Source organism: Pituophis catenifer, unplaced genomic scaffold (genome assembly GCF_029215685.1).
Source record: "Pituophis catenifer annectens isolate HBS135680 unplaced genomic scaffold, rPitCat1.0.hap2 SCAF_2, whole genome shotgun sequence".
Taxonomy (NCBI): Eukaryota; Metazoa; Chordata; class Lepidosauria; order Squamata; family Colubridae; genus Pituophis; species Pituophis catenifer.
In genome coordinates, this window is record NW_027256882.1 from 133887572 (window position 1) to 133900133 (window position 12562).

Sequence of the window (12562 nt, forward strand, 5' to 3'; positions counted from 1 at the left end):
GGGTATATGACAGCAAAGAGCCTTGGTAGTACAGTGGTCTAAAGCACCCTGTTATTAAGACCAGCTGCCTGCAATTACTGCAGGTTCGAATCTCGCCAAGGCTCAAGGTTGACTCAGCCTTCCATCCTTTCTAAGGTAGGTGAAATGAGGACCCAGTTGTGGGGGCAATAAGCTGACTTTGTATAAATATACAAAAGGATGAAGGCTATTGCTTAGCGCATTGTAAGCCGCCCTGAGTCTCCGGAGAAGGACGGCATATAAATAAAAAAAACAAAAACAAAACTATAGATCACTGCTGCTAACCGATCTGAAATCCACACTGTAGAAAGTGCAAGCTGTCTTCGCAATATATGCAATTTTAGAGCAGCCTTCCTCAACTGGTGCCTTCTAGATGTGCAGATTCCAATTACCAGAATGCCAGCTAGCATGGGAATTTCTGAAATTCTAGAACATTTGGAAAGAACACTGGGAAAGAAACTTATTAGAGGAAGCTTTTCCTAGAGGTTAGAAGAAACATGAAAAAATTGCATTGACTGTTGGACTGATATCCACGTAGCTCTAATTCCATGAGAATTTATATGGTAAAGAGATAGCTCCTGTCAGATGCTTCATAGATTTTCATTTTTTAGCACACCCTCAGCAGGTAGCAATCCCAGCCTACTTTGACTGTTCTGAGAAGCTAAGGAAGGTCAGGCCAAGAATGTGCTTAGTAGACCTTCATAGAATATCAGGTTTGAGGGCCAAACTAGAAAATCAAAAACCACCCTGGAAGACGGCAGCAGTAAGTCACTTCTGTACTGTTGCCAACTCCTCACTCCCCACACATGGATCCATTATTGCAGTTGCCAAGAGTTGAGCTTGACCTGAAGGAGACTTTACTAAAATTTCTCGTCCTGCAAGAAGCAAAAAAAAAAAAAAAAGCTTATTTAAACTATGATGCTGAACGGTTGAAGGAAATAGAATTGTCATTACCAACGTACCTTTTATTAATACAAATGATGCAAAGAGGGACTGTATTAAAGGTCCTGCTGACAAATGTGATGATTTCTATGCAAAGAGAGAATAAATTATTACCCAATCCACTTATGTGGAGGGAGTGTGGTTTAATAAAAGGAACAATGTAAAAGCAAGCAGATTAGGCAAAGAAAAGCAGAAAGTAGATATCCTTGAAAAAATATTTTGAAATAAACTCTAACTGACTTGATGAGCTGGCATGGCCATGTTCTTTAGCTAGTAAAAACCAGCTCTTATCTGTTCTGAAAGTAAAAATGTTTATGTTCACACATTTACGATACAACATATAACTATTATTTACATGAAAATTACCTGGATAATAATGTGCACTGGAAACCTACATATTTTGCTGTTGTTTCTACCTAAGGGCCCATTTTTCTCCCTTTTGGAGAAGTGTTCAATGATCACTGTTTACTATTTCTGGAATGAAGTTGCATAGTGTTAGCTTTCTCCAGCTTGTTAGTAGTTTCACTTGAGTTATATTCCTAACACTGCTGAAATATGTCTATCAGGAGAACATTCTTTTCAAATATGTGTTTGAATTATGTATTTACATAATTAATTTCTAAAAGCTGGTTTGGGAAAATCTGAACTATCACTAATAACGAAAGGGCTAATTGTGCATCAAGAAGCTGAGCTATGGAGAACAAAGAGAGATCACTTCACTACTCTGAAAATACAAATCAGTGATGGATGCTTAGTGTGTGAATATATCTTGGTGACACAGTGGTTAGACTACTGTACTGCAGGCCACTTCTGATGACTATCGGCTGCCTGCAATTTGGCAGTTCAAATCCCACCAGGCTCAAGGTTGACTCAGCCTTCCATCCTTCCAAGGTCGGTAAAATGAGGACCCAGATTATTGGGGGCAATAGGCTGACTCTGTAAACTGCTTAGAGATGGCTGTGAAGCACTGTGGAGAGGGATATAAGTCTAAGTAGTGCTATTGCTATAGTTATCTTTCGAACAGTTCTCATACTGTACAAGAAAAATATAAGTTTCCTTTAGTTACATTTTAACTCCTAGTTGCTTCATGCAGACATCTGGGTAGCTTTATTGGCAACAAAATGGAAGTGATTTTCCAGTAACTTTTTGATGAACACTCTTTTTGATTTTCCAGCTTAGCCTACAACCTGCTGTGTACTGGAAGAATACTACCCTAATACTCAAAGGGCCTTACTCTACTTGATTGATTAGGGCAGTAGATGGACTTCAATTTCCAGAATTTCTCCAGCCAGCTTGTTGGTTGGGGAATTCTTGAACTTGAATGCCATACATCTTAAAATTCCTGAAGTTGAGAAACACTGATTAAGGGTGTTACATAAATTCAGTCAGTATGTCAAGTAAATCATGTAAGTTTAGCATGGGTGAATCTAGACAATTATGGTTTATTGAATAAAACATGCTTAACAAATCTGGTTTAAGTGTGATGTCTGAATCCAGCTATATACCTGAGTGGATAGAAAATGAAAATAAATCATAACTGATGTGTTTCGTTCATGACAAATGAAACAACAGGCATTGAAAGTCCTCAAAAGTCTACCTCTAAACATTCAGATACATTTCTGGAAACCCGCCTGACCTTTAAAAGCACACACAATTGGGTTTTTTTATTGACATCTTCAATTTGATGGGCACTGAGTGAAATTAAGGCTTTATCATTTCAGATTGGAAGTGAACATCACATAGAAAATAATCCTGAGCTGGCAGAGCAGGGTTAGTTGATTTAATTTCCAATCGGTTTACATTTACTAATTTAATTATCAACATGATTATCAACATGAATTTCTGTGATGGCTCTAAAGACTTCCCAATCTAACAGCATAAAGATTAAAAAAGAGGGAACATTATTCAATCCAGCTTTACTCTGATTTTGTTTGTGTGAAAAATTAATTCCACTCCTACATGCTACTAACATAATTACAGTTCAGTTTGGAAATGGTAAGTTTGACCAGCTCTAGCTTGTCTAGAATAAAGCATAACTATGTGTGTATTTATTCAACCTAGCTAGAAGCAAATACCTTTAGGGCCAATGGGCTTATTCATAGTTAAATAATTATAGTATTTCACCCTTAACAAATACTGAAATTGAATAAAGCATAATCTGTGGCTGGGTTCAGATGTCAGGCTAAGCCAAATGGAATTTATTTGAAGCCAGCTGTGCATTATTTAATAAATCATAGTAAAACATATGGAGTCTTAACTAGTACTATACAGAGCTGCAAAAATCTAGATTGCCACAAGATGGTAGCAGAGAGATGTAGAAAACTCTAATTCTTTCTGCCATTTAGTGGTTGCTTGTATCTTTGCAATCCATATAGGCTAGTTTAGCATAATAGGTAAATCCACTGACAAGATATGTACTTGTCACACTATTCTGTGCTCTATGTAGTGCTTCAGCAGTACATTATGCAGAGCACAAAAAGGGGTTGGAAAAACTAGTCAAAGAAATTAATAGTATGAGATAAAAGGGGAAAATAAATAAAACTATTTTACATCAGTACCTTTCAATATATCTTTCCATATCTTTTGGTTCTTGAAAATAATCTTTGTGTCTAAATGCTGCTTCACACATTGCTTTTTTTCTTTAAATTTATCTTTTTTTCAGATTCTCATTAATTTCCCTATGGCACTTTCAGTCTTCCCTTTCCTGTCAATCTTTCACTCTTCATATAATTGTTGCACAGTGCCCCCACCCTTCTCTTCATGATCAAGCCATCTCAAAGTATTTATTTCATGCTGATCTCTTACTTTTTTATTTTACTTTCATTCACATTCATTCAGCGAACATTCATTGTTTTTCTTTTGAGAAACCCAACTCTAATTTCCAGCGTAATAAGCTGGCAGAAGACTACTCTTATATACAGCCATTTTTGTTTTTCTTTTTTTCAGTAAACATTCCTTTTGCACAATAGGAACTTTACTAATACCTTCTTTCAGTATTTCCATGTCCTAAAATTTCTCTGTCCAATTTCTTACTTTTATTCAATATATTGCAAAGACATAAAACCAGTGGTGGGATTCAGCCAGTTCGCACCACTTCGGGAGAACCGGTTGTTAACTATTGCTTAACGCATTGTAAGCCGCCCTGAGTCTCCGGAGAAGGGCGGCATATAAATCAAATTAAAAAAAAAAAAAAACTTTCTGAGCAGTTTGGCAAACTGATTGTTGGAAGAAATCATTAGGGCAGAGAACCGGTTGTTAAATTACTTGAATCCCACCACTGCATAAAACACTTATTTACTTGCTCTAGTTTTGTTATGCCATTTATAATTAAAACTAAAGATCTGGAGAGAGTCATAAGGGAGAAGGCACTTTTTTCAAATAGTCTCTTTCCACGTTGTCTAGGACCTTGTGGATTATAGCTGGCACTTTGAATGTTGGTCTGAAACAGGACAAAATTTGATTACCTTATTACAAGACAGGAGTAATTAAAGGTAATCAAATGCTTTTGATCAGTAACTTTATCTCAACATTCCAAACACTTTTCAAAGACAATTTATTCACAAACTGTGTGTTACTGAAAGCCAAGCAGTTGTAGTTATGTACTAAAATGGCTAGAACTTCAGGGACAGGCCTAGCTGAGACAGGAACTTTAATTGTATAAATACATTCCTCTATGGAAATGCTTGAGTGCAGAAATGCACTCAATTCCTGGATCTGATTTTTCAAAGAGTGTACAATCCTATTTGATACAGGCCAAATCCTTTTGCCTGGCCTTCCTTTTGCCTGAACAACAGCAACTGCTGCTAAAGACTAATTTTACTATTGCTCAAGTGGACATTCATAGAACTCCCTTGAAGATCGTATTGTTTAACACCACAAGGTCAAGGTTTTTGGGGCAAGGCCAATACTCAGGGACACAGTGCCCTATCTTGAGCATGAACCCTCACATATAAAGAGGACACAAGGAGGACTTCAGGGAACTGAACAGTGGGGAAATGAAGGCAGATGCAGTATTTCTTTCTCTAGTACATAATCAATCTATTGCCAGAGAATATATCAGCAATCAATTCATATTTTAAAAGAAGATTATGCAGTATTGAATAAAGCTATCAGTGTTAGCTAATCCTTCACGAAGGAATCAAAGGAGAAAAAAACCTGCAGCCGTGATGGCGAACCTATGGCATATGTGTCAGAAGTGGCACACAGAGCCATCTCTCTGGGCACGCCAGCCATTGCCCATTGCTCCTCTGGGTTCCAGCGGGCGCATGCGTGCTGGCCAGCTGGTCTTTGCGCACATGGGAGTGCTGGAAACTAGAAGAGCAACTCCCCGGGATGCATGTGCACGCGGGGAAGCTCAGCTTCCAGTTTCCGGTGCACACATGTGCACTGGCCAGCTAGTCTTCGTGGGCGCATTTGTGCCAGAAAGCAGAAGACCAGTTGGCTGGTGCATATGCACACACCAGAAAGCAGAAGCTCAGCTTCCCGGCTCGCGCATGCGCGCCAGGGAACTGCTCTTCCAGTTTCTGGCGTTCCCGTACGCTCATGCCGGGGAGTTGATCTTCCAGTTTCTGGCACTCCCCCCCCCCCCCATGCACGCTCCCATTTTGGCACTCGGTGCCAAAAAGGTTCGCCAACACTGGCCTACAGCAATGTTTCTCAACTTTAGCGATTTTAAGAGGTGTGGACTTCAACTCCCAGAATTCCCCAGCCAGTGATGCTTGCTAACTGGCATGTATTTATGATGTTGCATTGTCCTGGGGTCATGTGATCAATATTTTAACTTTCCCAGTTGGCTTCTGACAAGCAAAGTCAATTGGGGGAAGCCAGATTTGCTTAATGACCAAATGATTCACTTAACAACTGTGGCAATAAAGGTGATAACATGGGGCAAAACTCACTTAACAAATGTCTTGCTTAACAATGGTAATTTCGTGCTCAATTGCGTTCTTATGTTGAGGACTACCTGTAATTAAAATTAGTGCTAACAAGATCATCAGTTATTTGGTGATGCCAATGTGTGTTTAGCCTGCAGGGTTGCCACAATATTGTTGAACAAGAGTGTCAAGAGTGTGCTTTAGGAAGCAGACTGTTTTGCTACTTATGCATATAATGAAGCAATGACCTAACAGCCACTTTAAAAATGCAAAATCTCTGCCAATTTTTTATTCCTATGAATTTTGATGGGAAATGTAATTATAACTAGGTTCTTGACATTGGCAACTACTATACTCAGCCTGCATCTATCACATATATCAATACTGTCAGTTCGGTGAGCAATGAAAACAAGTATATGCACAAACCACCTTAAAATGTCAGCTTAAATCCAAGTTCAATCATATAAGATATTTGTGGTTTACAACACAAAACAGGCCGTTTTTAAATAAAAGTCTTCAGTTTTTCCAGCTACTTAATTAAACAGAAAACTGACAATGTCAGGGCACCACAAACTATGGTACATTTTCCATTATTTCTATGGAAGTTATAAATATTCATGATTCTGCAGATCAAAGACCACCAGATGAAATACGACGTGGCAACTATGTGATATATTTTAAAAAGATAGTTTACGTAGCCTTGCTTTATTTTTTCATGGATGGCTTATCTAATGGACCTTTTAGGAAGTGGATATTTTTGGCTTCAAGGTCTTCAATAAATAGCTTTTTTAAAAAGGCATAGTCTGGAAACAAGGATAGTTCTGAGACGGGTACAATATACTCATCCTTCAACGTATGAGTCTTCCCCAAACTGAGGTGTCTCAGAAATCTTCAACTACAATTCCCTGAAACATGGCTGTAAAGGAATGATTGAAACGGCAGCCTCATAACCTCCCCAGGGCATCAAGTTTGTAAAGGTTGATATAACCGATGATTGCCAGGGTGATTTGTTGTTGTGTTATTTTATATTTTTAATTTAAAAACAGAGATGTATTTTCAAAAAAATATAATACCTATAAAGGAGAGGTAATTACTGAAGGTAATGTTCACGACAACATTAGCAAAAGATTCCAAGCAGAACACATTTCTTTTTAGGTCTTTACTATCTGCGATCAGGTTTTTCTGGTTTAAACATTTTATTAGATTATAGAATAAAATACAAAATACAAAAGCAAATAGTAAGACGCAGTGGGGAGGAAAAGGGAAAAGACAAGTGAGGAGGGGAGAAAGAAAAGAAAAAAAAAAGCATTGACTTCCGACTCTCTTGTAGAATAAAGCATTAACATCGAACCTCAACTTTTTACTTTTCCATAATATAAACTAGCCATTCTATAACACAGAATACATTTTGTTTTAATAATTTGAAACAAAAAGGAACATATAAAGGTTTGAGCTTGACGCCGAAATGCCCACTACATTATTACAGGAAGTCCTTGACTTACAATCATTTGTTTAGCAACCATTAAAGTTACAATAGCATTGATAAAAGTCACATATGACTGTTGCAGCATCCCCATGATTCTTCCTGATGTGCACTGAACTGTTAGAAGAATTTCCAGAATAGAACTAGGAGGGAAATGGGGGAGAGAAGTAAGGAAAGAGCAGAAATCCTTTTATGTAGTGACAAAATTCACAGATAAGTGAATTCTGATATAACATTAAGCCAAGACCTTAAACTACAGGTAGTCCTCGACTTATGACAACTGAGCCCAACATTTCTGTTGCTAAGTGAGACATTTGTTAAGTGAGATTTGCCCCATTTTTCAACCTTCCTTGCCAGAGATATTAAATCACTGCAGTTGTTAAGTTAGTAACATGGTTGTTAAGTGAATCTGGCTTCTCCATCAACTTTGCTTATCAGAAGATCACATGACGGCGAGACACTGCAACCATCATAAATGCGAACCAGTTGTCAAGCTTGAACTCATGACCATGGGGATGTTGCAAAGGTCGAAAGTGTGGAAAAATGGTTATAAGTCACTTTTTCAGTGCCATTGTAACTTTGAGTGGTCACTAAATGAACTATTGTATGTTGAGGGCTACTTGTATTATGATTTGTTGAACAATCCATAGTGATCGGGTTTACAAATAAAGTTAAGCAAAAATAAAGTGCATTATGATTTAGTATTCTGTACAAAGCAGAACATAAGAGGCTACAATGCTAAATTAGTTAACTTGAAAATAAAATGACAGTTCTTAAGGGAACTCCCAGGTAAATATGCATAAGATCAGAATGGACATTTCCATGAATCTAATGCAACTTACTTTTGGCAAGTTTTGTACAATTTGTGCAATGTAATTTCGTACAGTAGTACCGGCACTCAACTGTTTTGAAACTCATCTAATTTGATACTCAATACATATTGTTGTGAAAATTTTGTCCCAGTATTCATCGTTTGTTTGGCACTCAACACCCAAGCTAGAACTTGTAGGTGTCAACTGCCTTGTGACTCACTACATTATTCCTAATGGGAAAATCTGTTTGGTACTCATTGTTTTTGGTACTCATCACATTTCCTGGAACCAATTAACAATGAGTACCATCATTAACAGTGCTAAGCTCCTGTCTACAGAAAAGGTTGACCAGGTTCTCCACCTGATGAGCTAAGGAGCGACTGGTTAAGTAGTAAACTGTTTCTGTATTTTTCAAGTTGCCAAGGTTTAATATGGAGATTGGAGTCAAGAGACATCTCATTAAAATCATGAAGTATTCACTGAAATTGCAGAAATTATAGAATCATAAAGTTCAAAGAAGCCATTTGTCTGGTCAAAGCCAACCTGCTACTAAGTGCAGGAATCCAAACTGAAGATGGTTGGCTAGTTCCACTTGAACACATCCAGTGAAAGTGAGTTCACCACTTTTCTAGGTAACTGGATCTGCTTCTGAACAGTGTTTATTGTTAGGAATAACATTTAACATTTAATCAAATTTGCCTTTCTCTAACTTAAATCCATTATTCCACATCTGGCACTTTGAACTAGGTTATGACCTTTTTTCCATGACATCTTTCCAAGTATTTGAAGAGAGCTATCATGTCACCTCTCTCCAACCTTCTCTTCTCAAGGCTAAAGTTGCTCAGCTCAACATTTTTCACAAGCCTTTTTTTCCCCCTAGTCCTCTAGTCTTTCTCATGGCTGTTCTCTGAATTTGTTTCAGTTCCTCTGAACCCTTACAGTATAGTGCTCAGAAGTGACTACAGTAATCCAGATAGGATCTAAACAAAGCAGATCCATGTTTTTTATTCATCCTCAAGGGACTTTCAAACAAAAAGCTCTTGGTACAGTCATATAAAATACAGCTGTTTTTCTTTTAAATAGATTCTCAGAAACATTTTTTTTTCTAAGTACATTTACATTAAAATTAGCCTAAGATAGATTTTTTATCTGAGCATGCTTTCCATGTTTAGCTAAGGTAGAAACAGTAAAATAAAAAAGGAAAAAAATAATGCACAAATTGTATGTAAAGTCATGACAGAGTATTATGTTGCATTGGACAGAATATAACCATACTCAAAATTGCATAATTTTCCAGCTCACTTTTTTCTTCTGTATTATTCCCAATTGTTGACCCTTACTCCCTATCACTGGGTTCACCATAGCTCATTAGATGTCTGGCAAAAGGACACGTCTTCTTTTTTGTCCTCATGTCTTCAGTCTGGGAGGCATAGTCTTAAAATCAAATACTTTCTGACTTTTTGAATGTCTTGGTTTTGTTTTAAATTGGGCTGTTTCATAGCAGTAGTCATTCAAACATTCATGTACTGAGACCTTATAAATCATCTGTTCTTTCTTTCCTTGTTCATTGACAGATTTGACAGCCTAGATTTACACACACACCGTCAAATCTACAATCATGGTAGTCTTTAAATCATATAATTCCTCATACATTTCCATAGTAAAATTTGAAATGTAAGAAAGAACATCGCCATTGATTCTATATTATTGTTAGCATCTGTTATTGACAATAAAAAAAAGTTGGAAAATATTGCAATTGAACTAGACTTTCTGAGTGGTTAAAAGTAATTTCATATCCATGTAGACCTAACTACTGTACACATCTAGCAGTGTTTTGCTATAACTTTGGACACAGATGCCCAGAAAGTTGAACATTCAGTGTGTCCTCCTCTCTCCCATTTGTTCTCCTTTCCAGTTATCCACGTCCACCAGATGTTCAGACATCTGGTGACCCTAGGTTAACTATCAAAGCCATAGTTTAATACTGTATATCATAACTGACCACATATACACAGCATAAATGCTAGGTTAGTTTATAGTTCAATGCATTGTGAGAATCTAATAACTATGATTTTATTAAATCGTTATGGTTTAGCCCCATTTGCAAACCCATCTTATGCAAATCGAAATACCTAAAGTTACTAAACCTACGCTTTATATTAGTTTCGTTGAGCGAAGGATACACGATAGAGTTTAACACCACTACTAAAAACAGAGTACATCCTGCGTTTTGTTTCGTAGACTCTCGATTTCCGGATTGGTCAAAAAGGTCTCACAGCAATCGACGTGATAGGCATTTGACTTGATCGCGGGGGCGTGGCAAAAAGAAGTTTTCCGGCGACGGGTGGGCGGATCTATGTTAATGATATATACTTTGCCTTCCGTGATTGGCTCCCTTGCGTTCTGATGAAGGCCGGGTAAAGTGGCGGGGTAAGCGCTGTGGTTTGACGCTGTCACCGCCGCTCTCACGATGAGCCGTACCGGGGGGATCCTCGGCTGCGGCCGGCGTCTTTCTGCGCTCGGGATCTTGCCGATCAAGGGTCCTCTAGCTGGTGAGCGATCTCTCGTTTTTCTGCAGGTTGTGAATGTGGCTGGGGGGATTGCAGAGAGATTTGGCAGTCCAGGAGCAAGCGAGAGGCGGGGAGACTTAAAAACAGTGAGATTCAAAAGGGGCGGAGGAGCTCGGGCTATGGAATGATAGAAAGATATCGAGGGACCCATAGTCCCATCTCCTTGTCTTTGCAAAAAAATAAAATAAAATTAAGATAATTACGGTGGAAGGAAAAGGGGGAAGAGTCTGGTTTTTGGGAAGACTGCCTGGATCAATTGTGCCAGGTCTCCCGTTCCTGCTAGAAAAGCATTTCTGGGACTGGTTGCATTTATAGTCCAGTTTATTTGAATAAGATCGTCGAGGAAGTTGGTTGAAATCGGGAAAAGAAGATAAAAGAGGAGGCGTTTCAGGTGATAAGGGGAGAGAGAGATGGCCCTGTGCAGGTCGTTTGCCTTACAGTGCCTAAGGTAATGATGATGAACCCTTGATGAGACAGGCTGCAATATCTGCACAAGGAGGTTTTATAGTATGGTGCTCTTCTTTTCTTGAAAAGAAAAAGAGTGCCATTTCTCCCTGCAGGCCTTTATATATACATTTTCATTTGAGCATTAAAAGTTTGTAAACCAGGAGATTGGCATGGTGCTGTTGCTGTGTCTTTGCACTTTCGCATTTCTGCAATGTCATTTTTTTAAGCAGAGTGCTTAAATTGCAAATTAAAATATGCAGCCAGCTCTTTGGAGGCTCTGTATTATAATGCCTTCTTCATAATGCTGGCATTGTAGTCCTGGGCCAGGATAGTGTTGTCACAGTTGTGTAATGCTGCTGATGAGTATTCATGATGTTTGCTGCAAAGGTATAATGCAAACAACTGTTGCCCATATACACATTAGTTTATGAACAGCTAGTTATTTTAATAAAACGTAGATATAGGTGCCCTTAAGATAAGAGAAGGAAAAGTCTAATGTTGGGTTTAGATCAATTTGGCTGTCAAAGTTTTGATGGGAGTCATTTGCACATAATCTTGGTTGACATCAGTTAATAAAGAGCATAAGAAGAGTGTGATCACTGAGAATTGATTTGTTTCTGGGCACAATGTAAAGCGGTGGTTATGATCTCCAAAGCCATGGATACCTTTGTACAAAAATATTCAGAGATCACATACTTGTGTTAGACTCTGTCAAAAGTTCGGGGGACCCTTCACTCTGTATTATTTCTATAGGGAGTATATTTGGGGAATGTGTAAGAAGTAAGGACTCTTCAGTGTCTGCACTCAGTCTGTGTAAATCCTTGCCGCAGAATAACATACAGGAAATCCTCGAATTATGACCACAATTGAGCCCAACTTTTTTGTTGCTGAGTGAGACATTTGTTAAGTGTGTTTTGCCCCATTTTACGACCTTTCTTGCCACAGTTGTTAAGTGAATCACTGCAGTTGTTAAGTTGGTCTCATGGTTGTTAAGTGAATCTGGCTTCCCCATTGACTTTGCTTGTCAGAAGGTCGCAAAAGGTGATAACATGATCCCGGAATATTGCAACTGTCAAAAATATGAGTTAGTTGAGGACTTCCGGTGGCTCCGCAGACGTCGAGGACGGTCTCCATAGACCGCCAGCCACCCGATCTGTAAAAACCGCCCTGACAGCGCTAAACAGCTGTCCGGCGGTTTGAAAAAACTCTCCTTCGGGCAAAGAAGGAGAGGAGAGCCGGAGGGGGTGGGTAGAGCTCCCCGATAGTCACTGGATTAACTCCAGGGACTCGGAGGGTGAGAGCTCCCCAGTTCACCCCTCCCATCGCTCCGGATCGCTGGTGCCTCTGTCTTCAGAGCAAGACGTCTGCGTCCAATTCTGCCGGCAAACAGTGAGTTTTAATGATTTTCAACAAGGC

At 38.7% G+C, this 12562-nt stretch overlaps 1 protein-coding gene across 1 annotated transcript in view; it reads left to right on the top strand.

The window, feature by feature from the left end:
- Positions 1 to 10583: 10583 nt before the first annotated feature.
- FDXR (ferredoxin reductase) overlaps positions 10584 to 12562 on the top strand; it is a 38612-nt gene continuing 36633 nt past the window's right edge. Inside the window, exon 1 of the mRNA XM_070934639.1 lies at positions 10584 to 10681. Within this exon, the coding sequence (XP_070790740.1) occupies positions 10600 to 10681 (82 nt within the window). The 5' untranslated portion in view covers positions 10584 to 10599. The remainder of the gene's footprint in view (positions 10682 to 12562) is intronic.